This window comes from Aplidium turbinatum, chromosome 5 (assembly GCF_918807975.1).
Source record: "Aplidium turbinatum chromosome 5, kaAplTurb1.1, whole genome shotgun sequence".
Taxonomy (NCBI): domain Eukaryota; kingdom Metazoa; phylum Chordata; class Ascidiacea; order Aplousobranchia; family Polyclinidae; genus Aplidium; species Aplidium turbinatum.
In genome coordinates this window covers 4102696-4125515 of record NC_137476.1, presented here as the reverse complement: position 1 = coordinate 4125515, position 22820 = coordinate 4102696, and the positions used below count along the sequence as shown (strand labels likewise).

At 40.4% G+C, this 22820-nt stretch overlaps 1 protein-coding gene across 1 annotated transcript in view; it reads right to left on the bottom strand.

Annotated features, from left to right (window-relative positions):
- Nucleotides 1–496: 496 nt before the first annotated feature.
- The window catches only part of LOC145770262 (uncharacterized), a 59833-nt gene continuing 37509 nt past the window's right edge, over nucleotides 497–22820 (bottom strand). The window contains exons 7-17 of the mRNA XM_082581860.1: nucleotides 22635–22745; nucleotides 21664–21882; nucleotides 14496–14724; nucleotides 14032–14283; nucleotides 13384–13515; nucleotides 8991–9160; nucleotides 8412–8424; nucleotides 8066–8368; nucleotides 6644–6990; nucleotides 5532–5734; nucleotides 497–795 (exon numbers count right to left, since the gene is read on the bottom strand). Of these exons, the coding sequence (XP_082437986.1) occupies nucleotides 497–795; nucleotides 5532–5734; nucleotides 6644–6990; nucleotides 8066–8368; nucleotides 8412–8424; nucleotides 8991–9160; nucleotides 13384–13515; nucleotides 14032–14283; nucleotides 14496–14724; nucleotides 21664–21882; nucleotides 22635–22745 (2278 nt within the window). The remainder of the gene's footprint in view (nucleotides 796–5531; nucleotides 5735–6643; nucleotides 6991–8065; nucleotides 8369–8411; nucleotides 8425–8990; nucleotides 9161–13383; nucleotides 13516–14031; nucleotides 14284–14495; nucleotides 14725–21663; nucleotides 21883–22634; nucleotides 22746–22820) is intronic.

Here is a 22820-nt window from a genome sequence, read left to right as displayed (position 1 = left end):
CGATTTGTACTGACAGGAACGTTAAATCAACCCAAAATTAACTTTTCCCCCATGAGACATTTCACGTGAATTACCGTATCAGGGTGCGTATCGCGTTGCTCGCTTTATCACTACTTTTGTTATTATTACATCACAACAAATCAAACAGTGCGGCCGTGATAGACTACTCTAGTATAGTATACTACTTTATATACTACTCTAGTATATTTTTCGCTTCTTATTTTACATGTTTTGGTACGTACAATTTTTTCGTATTAAACGTTTACAGCAATTGCCGAGGCAATTTCACTTTTTGCCGTTTGGCCTCGGCAACGTTTTTGCCGAAGTAAAAATATGCTAATTTCGAAGACTGGTGTTAAAAAAGTGCAAAAAACATTACAGAATGTCAGATGCAGAGGCATTTTTCGGTTTTTCTTTTCTGTCGTTCCCTCCTCGGCAGGAAAAGTTTCACAAAACTAGCATAGATTGCTAACTTTTCATTTGTTTTTGAGGCAATTCACAACATCGTGTCACTGATGCCAGTGATTGCTGTGTTGTTTTTGATCGGTTGAGGAGAGGGAGACTTGGGTTTCGTCTTGGACAAATATTGCTTCACTCTGTCGTAACTACGACAAAGAAAGCTGGAGTATAGGATCGGATTTAGAGCACTGTTTATTGGAAGCAAGATAATGGCTGACACTACGTAGGACAAATCAGACAGAGTGTATCCTCCAAAATGGAAAAAGACTAAGATTGACAGTGGAACCCAACAGAAGAAATCGGTAGCCACAAGCCGAAAAACTTTTCCTTCCATTGCTGAAAAACATCAAAAAATGATAAAAAATTACAACAAATTTTTTAGACTTTAGGCTACATTAAAAAAATGTTCAAAAATTCTGTTGGTAAAACTTACAAAATCATGCAAAAATAATGTCAGAAAAACGCATCAAAGACATTGTTGACGTTGCATTGGCAAGCAAAAAGCGATGGAAGTTGTATATATTGCCAAAATGTTAAGAAATTGCACAAAAACATCAGGAAAATGTATGAGAGGAAGCACACGTTGCATTGACAAAATGTTTTAAAGGTTAGCCTACATTGAAGAAATGATAAAGTTTTGGTAGAGAGTTTGCTTTGTTGAACCATAGAGAAATAAAACAAAGTAACTTCAGCGGGTTTAACATGATGTATAATTACATACACAAATACAACATATATAGCCTAATTACTTTAGAGTTAGACTTTATTTAACGTAGCCTAATTATTAATTTAAAACTTTATAGAGTTTATGTTTAATTATGTTATATTTGTGTAGGCCTATGTAATACATCATGTTAAACCCGTTACTTTGTTTTATTTCTCAATGGTTCAACATTGAAAAAAGATTACTAAACAATTGTATTGAAAACATGAAATTTAGATTGAGCAAGTGAAGTAAAACAGAGTACAAATATTTTTAGGAAGGAGCATTGTAAAAAAAAATTACAAACAGGAGTAGTAGCCTAAAAAAAAGAATACATTCTGAACTTTAATGACTTAACTGTAGATTTGTTCCTCACATTTAAAACTAATTTAAAATGGCCTTCAACTCAATTTTTGATGCGACAACCAGTTTTAGATGCCGTTAGTAAACTCAAACAAAGAGCAAGCTTTCATATGTACATTTTCGAGGATAACCACCCCAAACCATTGTTAGTTGCACCCTTTGTAATCACACCCAGTATTAGCCTACCTTCCAATATGGGCAACATGTGATCTGAAACAAATATCAATTATTTCAACAGGTGTTTCTTACTTACCCACCTAATATAACTCACGCAGCCAGCAAATCATATATTTTAGCATTGCTTCAACTTCAGCAGATTCAATGTGAAAAAGAACCGGTTGCTTGTTGGGTAGTTATATGGCTTTAAATTCACTTTTAGCGATTGATGGGATTATAGAAACCATTTGATTGATTTAATCTTTATCCTCGGACTGGAAAAGCTTCTTTGAGAGCTTAATCCTGGTAGTTTTGCACAGCCTACTTGTAGAGGCTTTGAATCACTGACGCAGGGCCGGTCACCGAGATTGACAGAGTGAAGTTTCGGATTGTTGAAATGTTATTGCTGAGGAATTATTCCATCTGTTAGGTGCCTTTAAATGCAGCTTCACCTTGAAGCTTCTTCGTTCACGAAGTTACGCGGAAGCTATCGGGGGACGGAAATTTTTTTGGCATTGAAAACCAAATGTGCAAAATTGAATTTTACTATAAGCAATATTTGAAATAACACGACAAGGTGCCAAACCCGCCTGTGTGGAGTCAAACATATTTTTGAATTAGATCTTAATGAGAATGCCAAATGACACCTTACACCTTACAATTATAAGTGGTAGCCTACAGCATGGCCATGACTATAGTCTAAGTTTAAACTAGAGCCGGGTAATCATTTTTTTTGGAGGGCAAGTTTTAAAATTGTTGATGTTCAAAAAAGTAATTGGAGAAATAGCACATGACTACTAGGAAACTGTGTTTCAAAAGGGGAGAGTCGCTAGTCCCCCGCCCGTTGGTCGACATTGCCTCATGTGCGAGAGTGGGAGCTCCCGATGTTGGTTGTTCAACGATGGCTTTCGCAAGTGATGACCCCGATGATCGCCAGCCGGACAGACGTGTGCTAGAGAAGTTCCCAAGGTCTCAACACCGACCCTCGCTAATCACGGCCCCCTTGCTTGCCACACCTATTCCGAGCAAGCCTGTCAAGCGATGGAACTTCAGAAAGGCCGATTGGGAATACTACAGCTTACTCACAAACGAAGCTACGCAGTACCTCCCATCCCCACACACCATCAAAGTGGATGAAGCCTACCAGGACTTCTGTGATGCAATCATATCTGCGGCAAAAGACTCCATCCCGCGAGGTCGACGGAAAAACTACATACCTTGCTGGGATGTGGAGTGCGACAGGCTCTACCGCGACTTCCTCCGTTCCCCCCAGGGCACCGCCACCACCAACTCAGCAACAGCCCTGCTGGCAAGATTGGATTCAAAGAGGAAGAAGCGCTGGACAGAAGCCATAGACTCAATCGACTTCACGCACTCCAGCCGCACAGCATGGAGTACACTCAACAACCTCACTGGCAGATCACGTGCCTCTCGTCGCCAATGCCCCATTTCAGCAAATGCCATCGCCTCACAACTTGTGAAAAATGGAGTGCACAGAACGAGAGACCGTGAATCAGACAAGTCCGTTCTCAAGGAAATGACGGACCTCTGGAAGGTCCCAACACCTGTCGAGGGCAACATCTCTGGTGAGTTTACCCCAGAAGAATTTGCCTCCGCCCTCCAGCACCTAAAGCCAGGCAAATCCCCGGGCCTTGACCACCTATGCCCGGAACTAATACTCCAAGCTGCCCCCTCTATGAGGTCCTGGTTAAAAGACTTCCTTTCCTGCTGCTTGCGTCACCTGCGCATCCCAAGAATCTGGAGAAGAGCCCTAGTGGTTGCAGTCCCAAAGCCGAAGAAGCCCCCAGGGGATCCGAAGAGCTACCGTCCCATCTCTCTGCTCTGTATCCCCTTCAAGATACTCGAAAGACTTATCTACGCCCGTGTCGAACCGATAATAGATCCTCAGCTCCCTCGGGAACAAGCCGGCTTTCGCCACGGTAGATCAACTGTAGACCAGGTCACCCTGATGACCCAAGACATCGAGGACAGCTTCTCGGCAAAAAAGAAGGCTGGCGCCGTGTTTGTCGATCTCACGGCTGCCTACGACACTGTATGGCACAGCGGCCTTACCTGCAAACTACTTCGTCTCCTTCCTGACAGGCACATGGTCCATATGATTATGGAACTTGTGCAAAACCGCAGCTTTACTCTTTCCACCGGTAGCGGCCGACGAAGTAGACTACGTCGACTCAGGAACGGCGTCCCACAGGGCTCTGTCCTGGCTCCCCTCCTCTTTAACACTTACATCTATGACCTGCCTGACACCATCTCCAGGAAGTATGCTTACGCAGACGATCTGGCTCTCCTGCATCCAGCCGGAGACTGGCAGTCAATGGAGAGGAACCTAAGCCAGGACATGTCAACTATATCAACATATCTCCAGAAATGGAAGCTACAGCTCAGCAAGGCAAAGACAGTGTCGGCGGCCTTCCATCTAAACAACAAGGAAGCAAAACGTGAGATCAACATTACCACCGATGACGAACACCTCCCCTACTGCGCCGAACCCACCTACCTCGGCGTAACCCTGGACAGGTCACTCACGTACCGACGACACCTGGAGTCACTGCGCAAAAAACTATCGGCGCGCGTTGCACTTTTGAGGCGGCTGGCGGGTTCCGGCTGGGGAGCTGATGCGAAAACCCTTCGCACAGCTACCTTGGCCCTCGTCCATTCTACCGCTGAGTACTGCGCACCAGTGTGGTGCCGCAGCTCTCACACCCGCCACATTGACACCGCCATCAATGACGCACTACGCACTGTGACTGGATGCCTGCGTCCCACTCCAACGGACTGCCTTCCCATCCTTGCAGGCATCCAACCTGCTGAGCTTCGCCGTAAAGGAGCCATGATTTCCCTTGCTCGTCGCGCACTGGACCCCGACCACCTCCTCCACAGTGCACTCCAGCGCCTACCTGGAGGACAGCAGCGACTGAAATCAAGACGCCCATTTGTGCCCGCCGCACAACAGCTTCTGAACAACGTTGAAGATCTTGGAATAAGTGCGGCACACTGGACGAACTACACATGGAACATGGAGTGGCAAAACAACACCTCCCGACTCCATGATTTCCTACCCGACGTCGATCCCCACCCTCCGGGAATGTCCCTCGCAAGACTTGCGTGGGTCCGGCTTAACCGCCTACGAACCGGCGTCGGTCGCTTTCGTTCAGACATGTGCAGATGGGGCCTGGCTCCCTCACCGGGATGCGAGTGTGGCGCCACAGACCAGACAGTAGATCATGTCGTCCATGACTGCCCAATCCATCAACCACCACATGGAACGCTTGGACTGAAGACCCTGGATGACGAGACTGTATAGTGGCTGATGACATCATGCCCAAACATATAGTCCCGAAGAACAGCTCATACGACGAAGAACGAAGGCAAGTCGACCCTTGTGTTCTATCAGAAGTAACTTAGGTTTGTGGTAGGCCTAGGTACCTAAGTAAAGCAAAATCTAGAAAACAAATTTAGCTGCTTCGTGCAACAGCGAACCAGCAGCTTCAAGCTAAAACAGGTCGTTTGTACCTATCACAAACTAAGTATCACAAAGTCACAAACTAATTTCAACAAAGTTGCTAATCTTTGCTAATACGACAACTTTTTGTGTGATAAACAGTATGCAACTGTCGCAGCTAGCGAATCAATCATTCTTACATTAATGTCGAAGTGACTGATTTGCTAACTGGGATTGAACACTGTTCTTTTCAGGGCACCAATTTCACGAAACGTTTTACGTGAAATCGGAGATATAATAAATAGAAACTTGATATTCGACAAGAGGGAGCTAAACGTAGCCTGCCCCTTTCTTCTTTTTTTGTGACCACAGGCACACACAACTCACCCAAGCTTTGTTGGTCCACTTTCCGTTTCCCACCCCTAGCTGACCCCCTTCTGCTAGTATGCTTTATTATTGCGATGTACGCGACAGCGACGAAGATGAAAGATAGAAAATTGAAGATTGAGACTGTCAGTGAAAATTTCCAAGCGCTGTCTTTTGGTGTGACGAATAGTCTTGGAATGCAAACACTGTTGGCGCTGTAATATCTAAAGATTTCAAACAAATCAATAAAATCATAAAAGTGCATCAGCTACAAAAATCCATCATTTTGATATAGCCTAAATCCAACGCTTGCATAAGTGCAGCCAAAGTAAATAGTTCAGTGAGGAATGTCTTTATTGTACTTCGGAATATTGCATTATTGTTTTGGGTTCTGGTTGGCACATAAATTGTCTATACCTATTAAACCCACTTCGAAAAACCCGTGTGCCAATGCAGCTTGTTAGATCAAATGAGATGAGCAAACTGAGGGAAAACATATTGCAAAAGGTGAGACAATTTTTATGTTTTTTTTTTCGGTTTTGAGGGGAACGTGACTAAGTGATCCCTTTTGCAACCGCTACTGGCGAAAGACAGTGGAGGCTACTCAAACGCTTCTTGTTACTCGGGTTGGTAAATCTGGCTGAACTACTTGAACTTTCACATTCCCTTATAAATCTTGTGAAATATTATCCCACTGCGTTTCAGATGCAGCTTGCTGAAATAATTTTGCACGAATAAACAATATATAAATCTGCTTTTTAATTTAATGTCAGTTACATAGAATTAAAATTTGCCTAGATAGCCTCTACCTTATAGGCCTATGTATGGTTCGATGCTAATTGCAAATAAAAATACAAACACAAAAAACTGACGTGTGGACTGTAGATTTTGAACTTATTGTAAAGGGCAAAAAGGATGATGCCTTTTAAAGCACGTAGCCTACTGTAAATTAGTCATAAAAACGTTGGTATAGAAAATTATCAATGCAAATATTATGTTAAGAGAAAACTTTTAGCACTTGGCCAATGTTAACAATTTAATTTGAGCTTATACTTTAATCTATTCATTCAACCTACTTCTATCTGTCAATGCAAAATCAACAAAACGTTATTTGATTGTCTTCATGAACTTACCCTAAATAACCGTCAATAATAAGTTTTTGTGACGTATTCAGACTTTGCAAAATGTTCTGCAAATCTTTCCAGGTAGTTGCGCTTGGTATCTCATCTGCAGTGGTTGTATTGTAGCCAACAACGAAGGGATCAAAAACAAGCAATTTATTCGTCCAATTTTGCACCGCCCCAAAGCTCACAGAAACACTTTCAAAATAAAGCTTATCGTTTTGCAGAATTTTGTCGGTAAACATGTATTCCATTTGAGGGGACAACGGGAGGAAGGCCAGCATCAAGGCAACAGTCCAAGTAAAAGCGATTAAGGAGATCACAGTAGCCGGCTTTGGTGAATAAGAAGCTCTGAAAGGCTGAAAGTGTAAACATACTGAAATAAGCTATAAAAAAGGTGAGTCCCATACTTGATCCAAGCATCGGGTATGAGATGATAAGGTTCCCATTATAATAAGCCTTCGGGCACTAACGAGAGTAGGGCAGCCAGGGTAGCTAGTTCTAACAGTAGCCACTAACAGGGTAGCCAGTTCCTTTCTCTCGCCGCTTTTCCTTCAGCAACTACGCCCACCCAATTTATTACACCCTGGGTAGTGGTGAGCGGTGTTTTTCAACAACCAGCTTAAGCCGGGAGTCGAACCAGGATTGCATAATTGGAAAGCGAACGCCTTACCCGCTGCGCCATCCCACCGCATTGACGTTACAAGTAATAAGTTATAAGTAAGCTTTAAATGAATTTTGTTATAGTCTTCAAATGTAGGCTGCAACATGACATTGATGACGATTATTGTTCACATTATATCTACTAATAAATGATATTAAATGTAGCAAAGTACATGGTAAAACAAAGTAAAACACTGTATTTGATCAAAGATTTGGCTGCTATACTTTTATACAGTTTAAATGTAAACTTAAAACATACAGGACAGTAGAATGGCATCTTGTTTCATTTATAAAAACGCTTTTCCTTAATGTATAGATTGACTACGGTATAGGAGTCTTTATCCCTAATCTGAGAAAGCCTCCCAGGAATTTTAATGCTGAAAGTTTCACATGCTTGTTGTGCAGGTTTCAATTCGCTCAGGGCTGGTCACCGAAATTGGCAGAGTGAAGTTTCCAATTGTTGTTTATGTGCAGTTGCTTGTAGCCTACATTTCTTTATATAGTTTTATATACAGGGTGGGCCAAAAGTAGGATTACAGTTATAAAAAGTAGGGTTTGGGTCTAAAAGTAAATTTATTGTTTTTATGTGGGTACTTTTAAATTTAACCAGATAATTTGAAGCAAGCTTCACCTGACCAAATGATTTTGTCCAACATTTCAACTTGTTCTCCAACAAATTGGTCAAAGTTTAATATAGCCTATGTAAGCCTACTTCTGGCCCACACTGTATATCAACTGCAGCTAAATCAAATGTGTCCTGAGAAATCTTACTTTGACAGCTGCATATAACCGGAATGAAGTGAGGACCACCATTGTGATGACAGACGCTTCGGTTGATATCGTAACAATGACACCTAACACAATGCATGTTGTACTGGACAACCAAGACCACGTGTTCGCACAAAACACTCCACTAAGTGTTGCTCCTGAAATTCCCAGTGTGATGAGGTAAAGTCCCATGAGAAAGTCAGCAATAGCTAGATTCAGAACCAGCATCCTGTTTGTTCTGAGCGGAGCAGGTTCGCTTGTTCCCATTGTCTTGTGTAAGTTTCGTAATTCTCCAATGATCACGACCTGTTTATGTTCAGGTTTCAGTAACATAATACAATTAAATAACATGATATGCTCTACTGGTGTAAATCAATTTAAACTATCACACGATGTATAAAGTGACAATCTGCTTTCATTCCGACGTTTCGTCGATCAGACACGACTGACTTCTTCAGGGGCCTAGACCAGGTAGTGACTACCTGTCTAGCATGGCAAAACACAGGACCATGTTGCTGAAATCAACTAAACATGCAAAATAAAAACTTAACTTCTACACAAGAATTGTTCATTTGATTTCAGCAACATGGTCCTGTGTTTTGCCATGCTAGACAATCAGTCACTACCTGGTCTAGCCCCTTGAAGAAGTCAGTGGTGTCTGATTGACGAAACATCGGAATGAAAGCAGATTGTCACTTTGTACATCGTGTGATAGTTCAGCTTAATTTGCACCAGTAGAACGCCTCATGTTATTTAACTAAATGCCTGGTGAACAGCCTCATTCAATTTTCAGTATAATACAATTAAGCACATCATAACCTAAACATCGTACTGCAGGAGATTTAGGATGGATGAACTTACGATGTAGCCTATATGCTATATAGGCTACCAACAATACAGTACATAATTAAATAATTCATAAGACTACAGTTTACTTGCCATATTTCCTGTCAATGCTACCAGTCCCATGATCCAAACAATTGCCCGCAAGAAGGGATTCCCAATCAGCTCATACCTTGATGAGAATATATTCTCGTTTTTGGTCTTGAGCGGACATTCATCGCTGTAGTCGGAGCAATCCTTGTGACCATCGAATTTCTGTAAATTTTATTAAACATTTGATTGAGATTTTGCGATCCATATGAAGCTATTGATAATAATAATAACCATGCTTCTATTTGCGCCCATTGCGATAACATACAGTACACTGCGATCACAGATGCGATACAACAGACTACAGGAAGCAGCAAAGTGACATATAGTCTTTGAGTCAGCAGCTCCCCGATATTGTTCACATACTTTTCATGCCACTAATGCTTGAGCAAAGACAACAGAAGTCATCAGTAAACAATAAATGATTATTGATTAAATTACCAATTAGAAATTAGACAATCGGCTTTAATTTTGTTCAATGCCACAGATAAATCATCCATGTAGGCTAGACAGAAAAGAAAAATGGGTTCAACACACCTCCCTGTTATACCCCGTTGCTCACAGAAAATCTATGAGGCAAGTGAGGCCTCATTTTGTATACATGAGTTGCTGATTATATCATAGGACCAATAAACAGATAAATTATATAGGTAAGGTAAGGTAAAGGTGAGTCCCATACTTGATCCAAGCATCGGGGAGATGAGAAGAAAAGGTTCTCATTACACTAAGCCTTCGGCGCCAACGAGAGTAAGGTGGCCAGTTCCTTTCTCTCGGCCACTTTTCCTGCAGCAACTACGCCTACCCAATTTATTACACCCTGGGTAGAGGTAAACGGTGTTTTTCAACAACCAGCTTAAGCCGGGAGTCGAACCAGGATTGCATGATTGAAAAGCGAGCACCTTATCCGCTGCGCCATCCTACCGCCAATATAGGTACACTTCGATTAAATAATTTTTTTACAAAACAAATTATGGTGAATTATGAACAAAACCTGTCAAAAGCTTTGAAAGAGTCTAAAAATCCTGTAAATGCAGGACTACTGTGTTCAACATAATAAAAAAAACAAACAATTTGCTTCAGTAAAAAACACACACATCATACTATGATTTTGCTTGAATCCAAATACATTATCATTACAGAAAGGCATTCATGCTGCACAACAAGACATGTTCAAACAGCTTAGAGCAGGGCTACTCAACTGGCGGACCGAGGTCCGAATCCGGTGTTGATGATGGACCTTGAGGTTTTGGAAGAATATATTCATTGCAACGTTTCAGGGCTGCTTTAAACAGAGTTTTACTGCGAGGAAGCAATTTTTACTGTGATTATCCTAGTTTCTGGGGGGCTTCGACTCCCTGGCTCCCTAACATTTTCTCAGAAATTCAATTCGAGTTACGTTTTACTTAAAAAAGTGGTTTGGTACAAATAGTTTAACTTTCGGGGCTGCGTGTGAAATAACTTATTTACCGGACCGCTAAAAATATTCAACTTGGTAAACTGGACTTTTTTTAAGGTTAGTTGAGCAACCCTGGCTTAGAGACTAGCCCACTGAGGATATAGCACTAGGCTAATAGTTATTTACGTTCTTGACATCACCAGTGGTACACCATAAATTAGTAAATTAGCAAGTTGATAATAATAATTTGGTCATGTTGTCAGGAATGTTTGTTCGTTGGGCCTTCTAACCTTTGGTCAGGTTTTACTAATTGAAGCTTTTTAAAATCTTTAACCAAAGCTAATCTAAGCGCTCTTAATCCTTTTGTCATTGAGGAACCCTTGATTTACATTTGCCTTTGTCAAGGAACCTTCACTAACAAAAATTTAGGTTAAAACAATAACATTCTTGTTTACAGCATAACAATGAACAAGTGGCGCAACAACTATGGTGATTGCAACAGCTGTTTTGCATCTGTGTGATAGAACTGCAAAAGCATAACGGATATGTGACCTCACCAGTAGCAGTGACCTCACTTTGTTTTCCATTGTCTCACCCAGGGGTGGCCAACCAGAGACCAAATACCTCATTTTTACCAAGTTAACTGTACAGAGTCGCATCATGGACATGAAAATCACCTCATCTTCACTCACACACATGTCTTTGCTCAGCAAGATTTATTGTAAATGTTACACAGAAACATGAAAATTAATGAAATTTACAAACATTTTGTACGTACCGGTATGTATGTTTCGATACTTAATTGGAGAATTCGTAACCAGTAGCGTTGACAGGGAGGGGGGCAAGGATACTTTTGGAGTCGGGCCCAGCATGATTTTAAGGGCCCGTAACCTTTTCAAGGGGTCTTGGGAACAGAGAAACTCCCGCACATTCTTTGGGCATGATTTAGTGCAGGGGTGTGCAACCTTTTTTACAGGAGGGCCAGATATAAACAACTGGGTGAAACCGCGGGCCGTATGTTTATTTGACATATGATTTCTAGTAGTTGCAGGCACAAAAAAGTAGTTTTTTGTTATTCATATGGTATTATTAGGGGATCTCTTTGCAGAAATAATAAGTTAAGACGTATAAATTTCTGAAGAAAACTGCTATTTAAATCTATTGTCACACAGTCTTTAAACGAGTTCAGTGAGAAGTTTGCAGCTGGCTTCTTTTCCCCACGGATTTTCCAAATTTACTTCAATGGAAGTGCTAGCAATAAAGCGAATTATTCGAAGTCCATTTTCCAAGTGTTCGTCTGTCAGAACCGATCGATAGGGAGATTTTATGACGCCCATTTTAGAAAAAATTGTTTGCACAAATACGTTGAGCTAAAAAGAGCCATTTTTGAATCCATGAACTTTTTCAAATGTGGAAAGTCATCTTGGTTGAGCTGTTTTCGGTAAAAATCGCCAAGATTCATTTCTAAATACTTTGTTTTCAAATCCGTTTTCTCTTGAAGATCAATCAGTTCAAGTTGGATATCACCTGGTGCTTTATCAATGTCTGTGTTGAATGCCGAAGAGAATATACCAAACAAATGTTCATGAGATTTAAAGTCCTTGAAACGAGCCAAAAATTCATAGGCCTACAACAATTTTTCAAGTTGGTCTGCAAATTCAGTTTTCTTCTCAGGATGCATTCCATGGTCTCTCAAAGTTGGAAAGTGGAAAAGATTTCCTGTCTGTATGTGGCTTTCCAAAGTCGTAATTTGTTTATAAAGCCTTTTATGTGACCATACATCTCATTCGCATACTGTTTTTTTGCTGCAGTCTTGCATTGAGTTCATTCAATTGTTTTGTTTTGCCCTTTTCAATTGCCACTTTTTCAATTTTTTTTTCTTCCAATGCCTCTACTTTTTTACTTCTAATTTTAACAAATTTTCTATTTTGACTGGTTCAACAAATTTGGCAAGGAATGGGCCGCTAGGCTGAAGTTGTTCTGATCCAACTGCTTGTAGGCCTATAGGCTAGGCCTACATTAGGCGACTGCTAAATTTGACGCAAGCCGGCTCTACAAAAGGTCTAAAGCAAGAGATCAAATAAAAAGGCGACAAAGCCAGAGACAATAGCAGGGCTCCACCTCTGATCTTCTGACGTTCCAAATAATTACATACAACGGATTAGCGGTGGCCGGTGGGAAATTTCTAAAATGGTTAACAGAAGGTGCGAAATTACAATGATCCACTCCACAATGAATTGTTCACATGTATCAGACTAAACTAAATTATAAACACGTTTCGCGGGCCGCACACAATTCAAAATTGGTACATCTTCGCGGCCGCACAATTTTTCTTCGCGGGCCGCACGTTGCACACCCCTGATTGTGCATTTTACTTAAAAGTGCCTTGAATTGGAGCCCACAGACTGCATTGGTACCGGGTACTAAATATCCTCCTAACGGCCCTGTTCACAATTCTTAGTGGAACTATTTGCGGTCCCTGTCTTGAACAATGAAAAAAAAACAACTTTGAAATAGGTTAACAAGATGATCTTTCTGTGTTCATCTTCTTATTGTCTTTTTGCTCTGCATTTTTCTATGCCATTTTGATTTACAGGAAATACGAAAATCAACAGCTCAAACTAAATCAATTAATTTTACTTTACTTTGCAAAATGCAGCGATCTGTTTAAATGTTTTCATGATAATTAAACCTGTCAACTAATTAGAGCAAACTATTAGTTTTTGAACTGGAAATATATGAACTGAACAGAAACTGAAGCCTGTAAAATGGAAATCTGTTAATTTTTTGTTTATGCAACCACGCTGGTAAACTTCTGACGACATAACTCTATAGGAACAACTAATATTGGGGTTGTCTTAGTCGAGCCATACGATTATAGAGAGCCGCATAAAATCAGGAAAAGAACCGCATGAAGCTCGCTAGCCGCAGGTTGGCCAGCCTGGTCTAACCTTTACTGTCTTCTGTTGTTCTATAAAATCTATTGTCTCACCTGTCGTTCAGTCACAAACAAAGTATCGTTATTTTCGCAGTAAAATCTTCCATCATCAGTGCAGTTCAATTCATCTTTTCGATCATCGCAGCTGATGTGCCGGTCACAACGAAACCGACCTTCGATTGAAATCTAAAATATCAAGTTTAAAGTGCATTCAGAAATACGTAAGCAAAACGATCCATGTACCATACATGAAGTTCGTATCTATTCATTCACCAATGGGCAAAAAATATTGGCAACCTTCCTAAAAACAAATGAAATGAAAAAAAAAAAAACAAAGAGCAGAACTAGTATCACATGTAGCCTACTGTATGTAACCGTACTATGCTATTGCTTGTAATAAAATAAAGTTTAAAAGCATGGTCCTCGCCTGTCTAGCACAAGCAAGACACGGAACTATGTTTTTATAAACATGCTTTTGTGCAGTAACGTCTTGATGGGCGAAACGAAAATACTTAAAGTTAAAAATGCTTTTAAAACCGTGTTTGTATGACAAAACCTCGGAATAAACAAATAGTTTATCATACAACATCTAGTGGTAAAATAGCTTTTCACCACAAAAAAGTAAATCATGTTTTGAAATAACGGGATATTTCGAGAACAAATCTTAAAACTTCATTTTTAAAGCAAATTTGATAAGCATACTTTATCTCCGTTCTGGCAAAAAAATCTTGTCGGGCATTCGGCTTCACTTTCATCAGACTGGTCGTCACAGTGGTAGACACCATCACACCTTTGTGACATTTCAATGCTGACTTTGTCTTTTGCCAAACAGTAGAATCTGTTAGTGCAATTGGCTTCATCCATCTCGTCCACTGTACACTCGACTTTTCCGTCGCAAAATTGAGAAGGCACGACTTCTACGCTACAAGTGGTATATGTTCCATTGATTACTTTCTGCAAGCGAAACAAAACTTTAAATTAAAAATTGACCCCAAAGTGTTTGCCAAAGGCTCAAACTTAAACTTTGTGCGCTTTGAAAGTTTAGTATGCCCAAGAGGGCCAAGACTAATGTATTATTGTCATGGAAAAAATTTTGTACTTTTTGTCACAAAATTGAAAAGTTCACGCTTGATCGGTTAATTTATATGCAAAGTAACTTTTCTTACTGAACAGTCGCATATTGTTCGAAATCCTTCGTTAGTGTTGCTGGAGCGATTCTCAGAACATAACTGAGAAGATATCGAAGAATTGCATTGAGCTCTACACTCGTCCTCAAAAGGGAAGCGTTTATCTTCAGTCTCGGTTTCAACTGTGAGTTGTCCATCAATCGGGTCCGGACAGTCTCCAACGCCATCGCAAAGAACGCCAATGGTCGTTCCACACGTCGAGTTGCATCTAGATGAGCAATTGCTGTTTGTTATTGTCACTTCTCACAATCTTCTTTATATAGAGGCCTTGTACACGTGCGATTGGAGGCAAGGACTGGAGGCGATTGACTAAATCTGACAGTCAGCAGAAACTGTGATGTTATAAGCGACCTGCAATGTTTGTGTGGTCGCATAATACGAGCTTGAAGTTATGAATACACTTTTACATCAACATTAGTTTATTATCTTGTTTTCAAAGCCAACCGAACATGTATGGTTAGTAATGGTTGTTATGTTGGTTGTTGTAATTGTATGGTTGTTAGTTTGGTAATGATAGTGTGGTAATTTAAAAAACTAAGTTTAAGGTTTCAAAACAAACACACAAAAACCTGTGGATTGGTCGAACTTGAGAGTGTTGTTTCACTATAAAAGTGACAAGGTACAGCGATCAAGAATAAAACTTCGTGAACTTCTACGTGACTTCGTGAACGAAAAAGCTTCAAGATCAAGCGGCGCTGATTCGACTCTCGGGGCGTGCGCTTGAGCAACGCACGTTAAGGACTGCTCTCCATTCAGCAGCATCTAATGGATAGAATAATTCTCCAGCAACAAGACTTCAACAATTGGAAACTTCACTCTGTCAATCTCGGTGACCGGGCCTGCGTCAGTGATTCAAAGCCTCTACACTACAGTCTACAAGTATGCGAAACTGCCAGGATTAAGCTCTGCAAGAAGCTTTCCCAGTCCGAGGATAAAGATTCAATCAAACAACACCGCATGAGATATTGTATAACGTTTAACTGGGACATATGTGTCCCATGCACTCAGCGGATTATCCAGCAGTTAACTTTACAAAAATTGCCACTGGTGATATCCTAGCGTAGTATGGATGTCTATCGTTCTAACTAAATAAAACAATATTTTTTTTATTTTTTTTGCGTAGTTGTGTTTTGTATGACATATGAAGTGTAAACTAACAAATTTTACCTAACAATTTTTTCGGGAAAATTAATGGTCCTCAAAGTGTTGCAAATACAGGAAGCTGCACAGATAACCTATTTACTTAGTACAGAACTATCATCAAATCAGATCTACAAACTTTTTGTCCACAAACTAAAACAGCATTTAAGTAAAACGGATACGCAAGAAAAAGACCACGTTAAGAAAGGCTATTTTGCATTCTTGTGACGAGTCAGTTGAAATCCGAAATAATTTACAAAAAATTAGGCCTAACTAACAATAATGTCGCCTGCTTGTGCTGTACTTTTATGTTTGTAGATATTAACAGCAAACGCAATATTCCATAACCAACACGACACCGTCACAAAAGGGGATGAGAGCTTCATCAACACCATCAGGACATCATCATCTACCAGCTCATCCATTCCATCACCCACCAGGACAAAAAACAATAACTTAAACTGGCTCTCAAACCTCAATCGTTGTAGGCTACTGTGTGATGTGCAGTCTGGCCATAGAAAGAGCTCAACACCTGCTCTCCTGGGCCGTATCGAAATGGGCTTTTGCCTTAGGATGTTTTTTTATGTCCGTTTTTTTTCTCCATCCTATTTTTATTATGATGTCTGCTCATCCACATCAATGCTGGAACTGGCAAACTCAATCCACAACACTTTTCATGAGGCTGTCATTCATTACTACATGTGTGCATCTCTTTGTTTTTGTTTTATTTGTTACTGCTTGTTTTTTGGGTTTTCTGATCGTGCTAACTACAGACATATAGCCTACTACATGATTTTCTATTCTGGCACATTCTAAATCTTTCAAGGTTTTTCCACCTTTTCCCGTTCATTAACGTGCTACAGTAGGTCTATACGATTATTGTAGTTTGTAGTGTCTGTTTCGTCACGGACGCGTTAATGCAAAAAATAAAACGAATCATTGTTGTCGTTGTCTTCGTGTGAGCCTCTGGGGCCAAGGGTCTATCCTTTTACCACCCAAGATTCACGATGTTCCCGGACTACACTGGAAGGCTAATAGAGAGCAGCCAGTGTTTAGTTTCATCATCCATGACGCGCAGACCTTCTACTCCGTTAGGTGGCTTGAAGATGGTACAGTCATTGATGATGTGGTCTGCGGTATTTTCCTCGGCACCACATTCACAGGAGGAGAAAGAGGCCATTCCCCATTGGTGCATGGTTGAGCGGAAAAGCCCGACGCCCGTACGGAGACGGTTGAGGCGCACCCATGCCTTTCTCTGTAGGGTTAGACCGATGGGGCGTGTGTCGGCGTCGGAGATGAACGAATGGAGTTTGGTGGTAATTGACATCCTTTCAGAATTCCATTTATGGTCCGCCAAAGTAGCCGCAGAGATGTCTTGTTCATCAGCTTCGTTGATCAGAAGTTGAGCAGCTGGCACGAATAGGTGTATTGATTTCAGTCGACCGGGATGCTCGTTTGAGAGAGCAGGGATTTTGTGGTGGAGAAGATGGCTAGGCTTCAGTGTCCGTTGACCTAGAGACAGAGTGGCTTCTTCCCGACAAAGCTCAGCAGGTTGGATACCAGCGAGAATGGGGAGATTGTCCAATGGTGTGGGACGCAGGCACCCGGTCGCTGTGCGCAGGGCCCTGTGTATGGCAGTGTCGATGTCATGGCAGTGAGCATTACGACACCAAGCAGGTGCACAGTACTCCGCTGAAGAGTAGACAAGGGCTAAGGTTGCTATACGCAAAGTGTCAGTCCTCGCCTTTTCCCCCCAGCTGGAACCTGCCAGGTGCTTGAGTAGTGCAGCGCAGGATGTCAGTTTCTTGCGCAGTGACATCAAATGGTGGCGGTATGTGAGAGATCTGTCTAGTGTCACCCTAAGGTACTTTGGTTCGGAGCAGATGGACAGAGGTTTTACGCTGTCCTGAACATGTAGCTCACGATCAGCTTCCCGATTGTGTAGATGGAAAGCTGCTGCCACAGTTTTCGTTTCGCTGAGTTTCAGTCGCCAGTTGTGGAGATAAGCTGAGAGGGCTTTCATGTCCTGGCTCAAGGTGTCTTCCAGATTTTCCCACGACTTTGTGGAGTGGAGAGTTGCCAGGTCGTCCTCATAAGCGTATTTTACGGAGACCTTAATTGGCAGGTCGTGGGTATAGATGTTAAAAAGAAGTGGAGCCCGGATCGATCCCTGTGGGACGCCGTTTTTCAGGAGTCTCAGTCTGCTTCGCTATGATTTGGCGGTGGTGAGGGTGAAGCTTCGATTTCTGACAAGTTCCACAATCATACGGTCATATGTCTGTCAGGAAGCTGGCGAAGCAGCTTGCAAGTAAGGCCGCGATGCCATACGGTGTCATAGGTAGCTGTGGCATTTAGAAAGACAGCACCGGTCATCTTGTTGCTTCTAAGCAGTCCTCGATGTTTTGTGTCAAGAGTGTGACCTGATCTACAATGGATTTTTCGCGCCGAAACTCAGCTTTCTCTTTTGGAAGGAGCGAGCCGATGATTGAGTTGACGCTAGCATAGATCAGCCTTTCTAGGATTTTTAAAGGAACACAGAAGAGGAATATCGGACGATAACTCTTTGTGTCCTCTGGTGGGATCGCAACTACTAAAGCTCTTTTTCAGATTTTCGGGATTGTGAGGTGGTGCAGGCAGGAAGAGAAGAATCCACGCAACCAGGACTTGTAGGCAATGGCGCCTTGGAGCACAAGCTCAGGGCAGATCTTATCCGGCCCTGGGGACTTCACTAGGCGAAGGGCGGTGGCGAATTCCTCTGGAGTGAAATCTCCAGAGATTATTTCTTCTTGTGGTGTTTCCACTCGCCACAGGGCAGATACTTCCTTGACGACAAGGTTCAGCTGTAACTGATTTCTTGAGCTTTATTTTTATGTAAGAAATTTAGTCTGTTTAGAAAAACGGTAGTGTCGATATTACAGCAACTTAACGTGACTGAGTTTCATGTGTTTGTGAAAAAATGTTTGTTGTTAACCAGTGTAAGTGATAAGATGCACAACAACCTAACGTCTTATCATAACTTATTTAGAATCAACTTCGTTATGACGCAATGACCGCATCTTATTCAAACAGAATCTGATTAGATAAGATACTGATATTTTTACCTTGGTTCTGTTAGGTTTAGAACTGCTTCACTTTCAATTGTAAATAATTCACTTCCTTCAACACCTTCATATGCAAAGGCGAATGTATTATGACGCACCTGCAAGCTTCTTTTGCGTTCTCTGGCCTCCCGTCACTGCAAGGCAGCGTTCCTTTGCAGTAGGCGTACCTGTACGTTCGGTTGGTTTAGTTTTGAATCTTTATTCTCGGACTGACCAAGCCTTGATAGGTTATTTCTGGTAGTTTCGCATTCTTGAAAAGGCTATTAACACAGGCCCGGTTACAGAGATGGACAGAGTGAAGTTTCCGATCGTTGAAGTGTTGTTGCCGGGGAATTATTCTATGTGCCGCTGCATGGAGAACAATTCTGATATGAGTTACTCAAGCAAACACCACGAGAGTCAAACTAGCGCCGTTGTGATTTTGAGTTGAGCGCGTAATCACTGAGCTAACGGGGCGGACAAACGTAGGTCAATACGAAGCCTAAATATGTCCATGAACTCATGGAATTTTTACAATTTGGTTTGTTTCCTTTAATTAATGATATCATATATTAATCAAAAGCAGCCAAAATGTTTGTGTCAGCTGATAAATCGATTTAAAATTAAAAAAATAGCGAGTTCGCACACCACGAGAGGGCGTTCCTTTGGCGTAGCTGTACCATTGTACCTACACGCGATGACAACTTATCCAAATTTAATTGTTTTATATCTGATAAACAACGTTTTTTTAATAATAAAAAGTACTTGTCAAACGGTAAGTAAAATGCATTTATGGAGAGAACTTATAGAAAGTTCAAGAGTGAAAGGAACGAAAGTGATGCGTTGAGATAGAGCGACTATAGCTTTTATGACAAGTTCGTGGCAGGGCCGTTGACAGGATTTCTCGGGCCCGTTACCAATTTATTTTCGGGCTTCTTTCATCGACAATGTTATGAATATAAAGGTCGCTGTTAAAATGAGGAAGATATGCCAAAAGTGTGGTTGTTTAACAAATCTTGCTTAATCTAAAAATTTCCCGAACCGCGAAACTTACTATTTCTATTTACTGGTTGTTTTTTTGAATTTTTATTTGTCACATGACGCTAGCGTATTACTTCCCGATTCCATTGATGTTTCACTGGTCATTCTAGGCTCTCCAAAAGAGAATTTACAGCAAAGTTAGTGCAGACAGTCAGAAAGTTTTCAATTTGATTTGTGAAAGGTTTTAGGGCCAAGGTCAAACATTTGATAATTGCTGCAATCTGAAAAGCGGTTTTGGTCTAATTTTTAGCCCAGAAATAGAGATAGCAATCTCCTTACCTGTGCCATTTCAGTTTTTGTGTTTATACAAACATTACTTAGCCTGTTATTTTGAAATTCGTGTTTCGGGTTATATCTCACTAAATATTCGTGGTTAGGGAAATCACTGTACTAGACTAAACTAAATTTTTAATTTACTGTTTGGTGGCTGAAGTAGCTATTTTACCACAAGAAGGGGGCCCGGTACTTTAACATCTGACGGCTGAAGTGATTGTTTTAAACTCTGATGACAATTCCTTTAGATCTGATTATATTAAGATCTTGATAATGTTTAAAGTTGCAGGGAATCTTTTAAATCCGGGCCCCTTAAATATTTCGGGCCCGGGTCCAAAAGTACCACCTAGACCCCCCTGTCAACGCCCCTGGTTCGTGGTGTACACTACAGCGAGCAGTATAAGTAACTAACGATATACAATATTGCATAAAAGCGTGTGCTATTATACTTTTGTGAGCATAAAACTTCTCACATATCAGCCAGAAGCACAAGCAGCTGAATCATAGTGGTACAGCGGCTTTGTGCTTCGTCCGCCCCCGTTAGCTCAAAGATCAAGCGACGCTGGTTTGGCTCTCGGGGTGTGCGCTTGAGCAACGCATTTCAGGACTGCTCTCCATTCAGCGGCACCTAGTGGATGGAATAATTTCCTGGCAACAAGACTTCAACAATTGGAAACTTCACTCTGTCAATCTCGGTAACCGGCCCTGCGTCAAAAGCATCTACAAGTATGCGAATCTACCAGGAATAACCTATCAAGGCTTTGTCAGTTCGAGGATAAAGATTCAAAAACCAAACCAAAATCAACCAATCAAGCTGTATTTAAAACATGTTAATACGTTTATGTCCTAATGAGATTTTTAAATTAAAACAAATAGAGATTGATTATGAGTTATTTATTCAAATAAACAGTGTTACTTATATTAAGGCCAGGAAAGTTTTGCATCTTAGGCTCTACAAAGTAAAGCACTACACTGTAGATTTAAGATTTCAAACATACTTTACCTGTAAAAGTGCTTCTTTTGCATTTTGGGAGTGATATTTTTCAAATAATATTAATCTTTCCGAATTTGAGGCAAAAATTTACAATTTGTGCACCAGAAATTTATATGCATTTCAACTGCCATAATTATATTTCCAGGAACAATATTTTGATAATGAAATTTAATATGTTTTTAAATTAAAATTTAATTCAGAGTGGTTGGAAAAGCAATTAAAAATTTTGTTACTTTAACTGTCCACAGCACGTTAGCCGTGAAGAAGAGTAAAATTAAAACGTAGGCTCTTTCCACTTGAAAAATTAAAAGTTTGTGATTTAAAATGTCCTTAGTAAGAAACTTGGAATAAAACAACTTGCTTAACCCTTAACGTGCATGATACATACATGTGATATAATAATAATATAATGATAATCTTTTTCTTCATCGTTTGTCACACGCCGTAGCCCAAAGCATCACACAAGCTCTTGCCCTATCGGTGAACTCGGCTAAATCCTGTACAGATCATCTTGCTTTTAGGAAAGGGCATTCGAGGAGATGTTGCATCGTTTGCTCCTGTCCACATTTACAACTTGTGCTTCCCAAATAATATCTCCAGTATCGCACCAACGTCTTACATCTTCCAATACCAGTTCTCAAGCGGTTGAGGCATCGCCAATGCTTCCAGGGTTTGCGCTTTCCGGGAGGAAGGCCTTCTGTGGGACAAAGCTCCATATTGGCCGATGTCCTCTGGCTGCCAGCTCCTCCTTCCACAGTTGAACGCGCACATTGGCGACAACCTCATCTTGACCAGTGGGACAACTGAAGCAGGGAAACCTTTTCTTAGCTTCAATCGCCTGCGTGCTGGAGTTTGGCCATATAGTAATGATAATAATGATACAGTACATTAATAATGATAATATAATGACAATAATAATGATAATAATAATATAATGATAATAATAATTAATAATGATACATAATAATGATAACGCTTTGAAGTTAACGCTTTGAAGTTAAATAATTAGCAAAACGAGGTTAATAAAACTGATAGTGGGTTTCCACTCTGCTTGAGATCATGATTTTTTGCCTTTTATTTCGATAACTTCACTGTCTTGATCGTTGTTATTCACTGGCACGAATAATAATAATGATAATAATAATGATAATAATAATGATAATAATAATGATAATAATAATGATAATAATAATGATAATAATAATGATAATAATAATGATAATAATAATGATAATAATAATGATAATAATAATGATAATAATAATGATAATAATAATGATAATAATAATGATAATAATAATGATAATAATAATGATAATAATAATGATAATAATAATGATAATAATAATGATAATAATAATGATGATAATAATAATGATAATAATAATGATAATAATAATGATAATAATAATGATAATAATAATGATAATAATAATGATAATAATAATGATAATAATAATGATAATAATAATGATAATGTAGAGAAGTTGCACCATCGAGTAAAGCTTACTCACAAACACGCACTAGAAGACAAATATGATAATCGTTACTAATGGTCACAAAGTGAAGAACAGAATTTTATAAATTGACCTTTCATCTTCCTTTCCCGTGCAATCAACGTTGCCGTCACATACAGAAGTCCGTTCGATGCAACGGTTGTCGTTGCAAACCACTTGACCAACTTTGCATTCAGTGTTGTTTCTGTGCCGACAATGTTAAAATCAATAGGATTTCTAAGTGGATGTTTTTATTATTAGTCCATAGTGATGTGTTTCA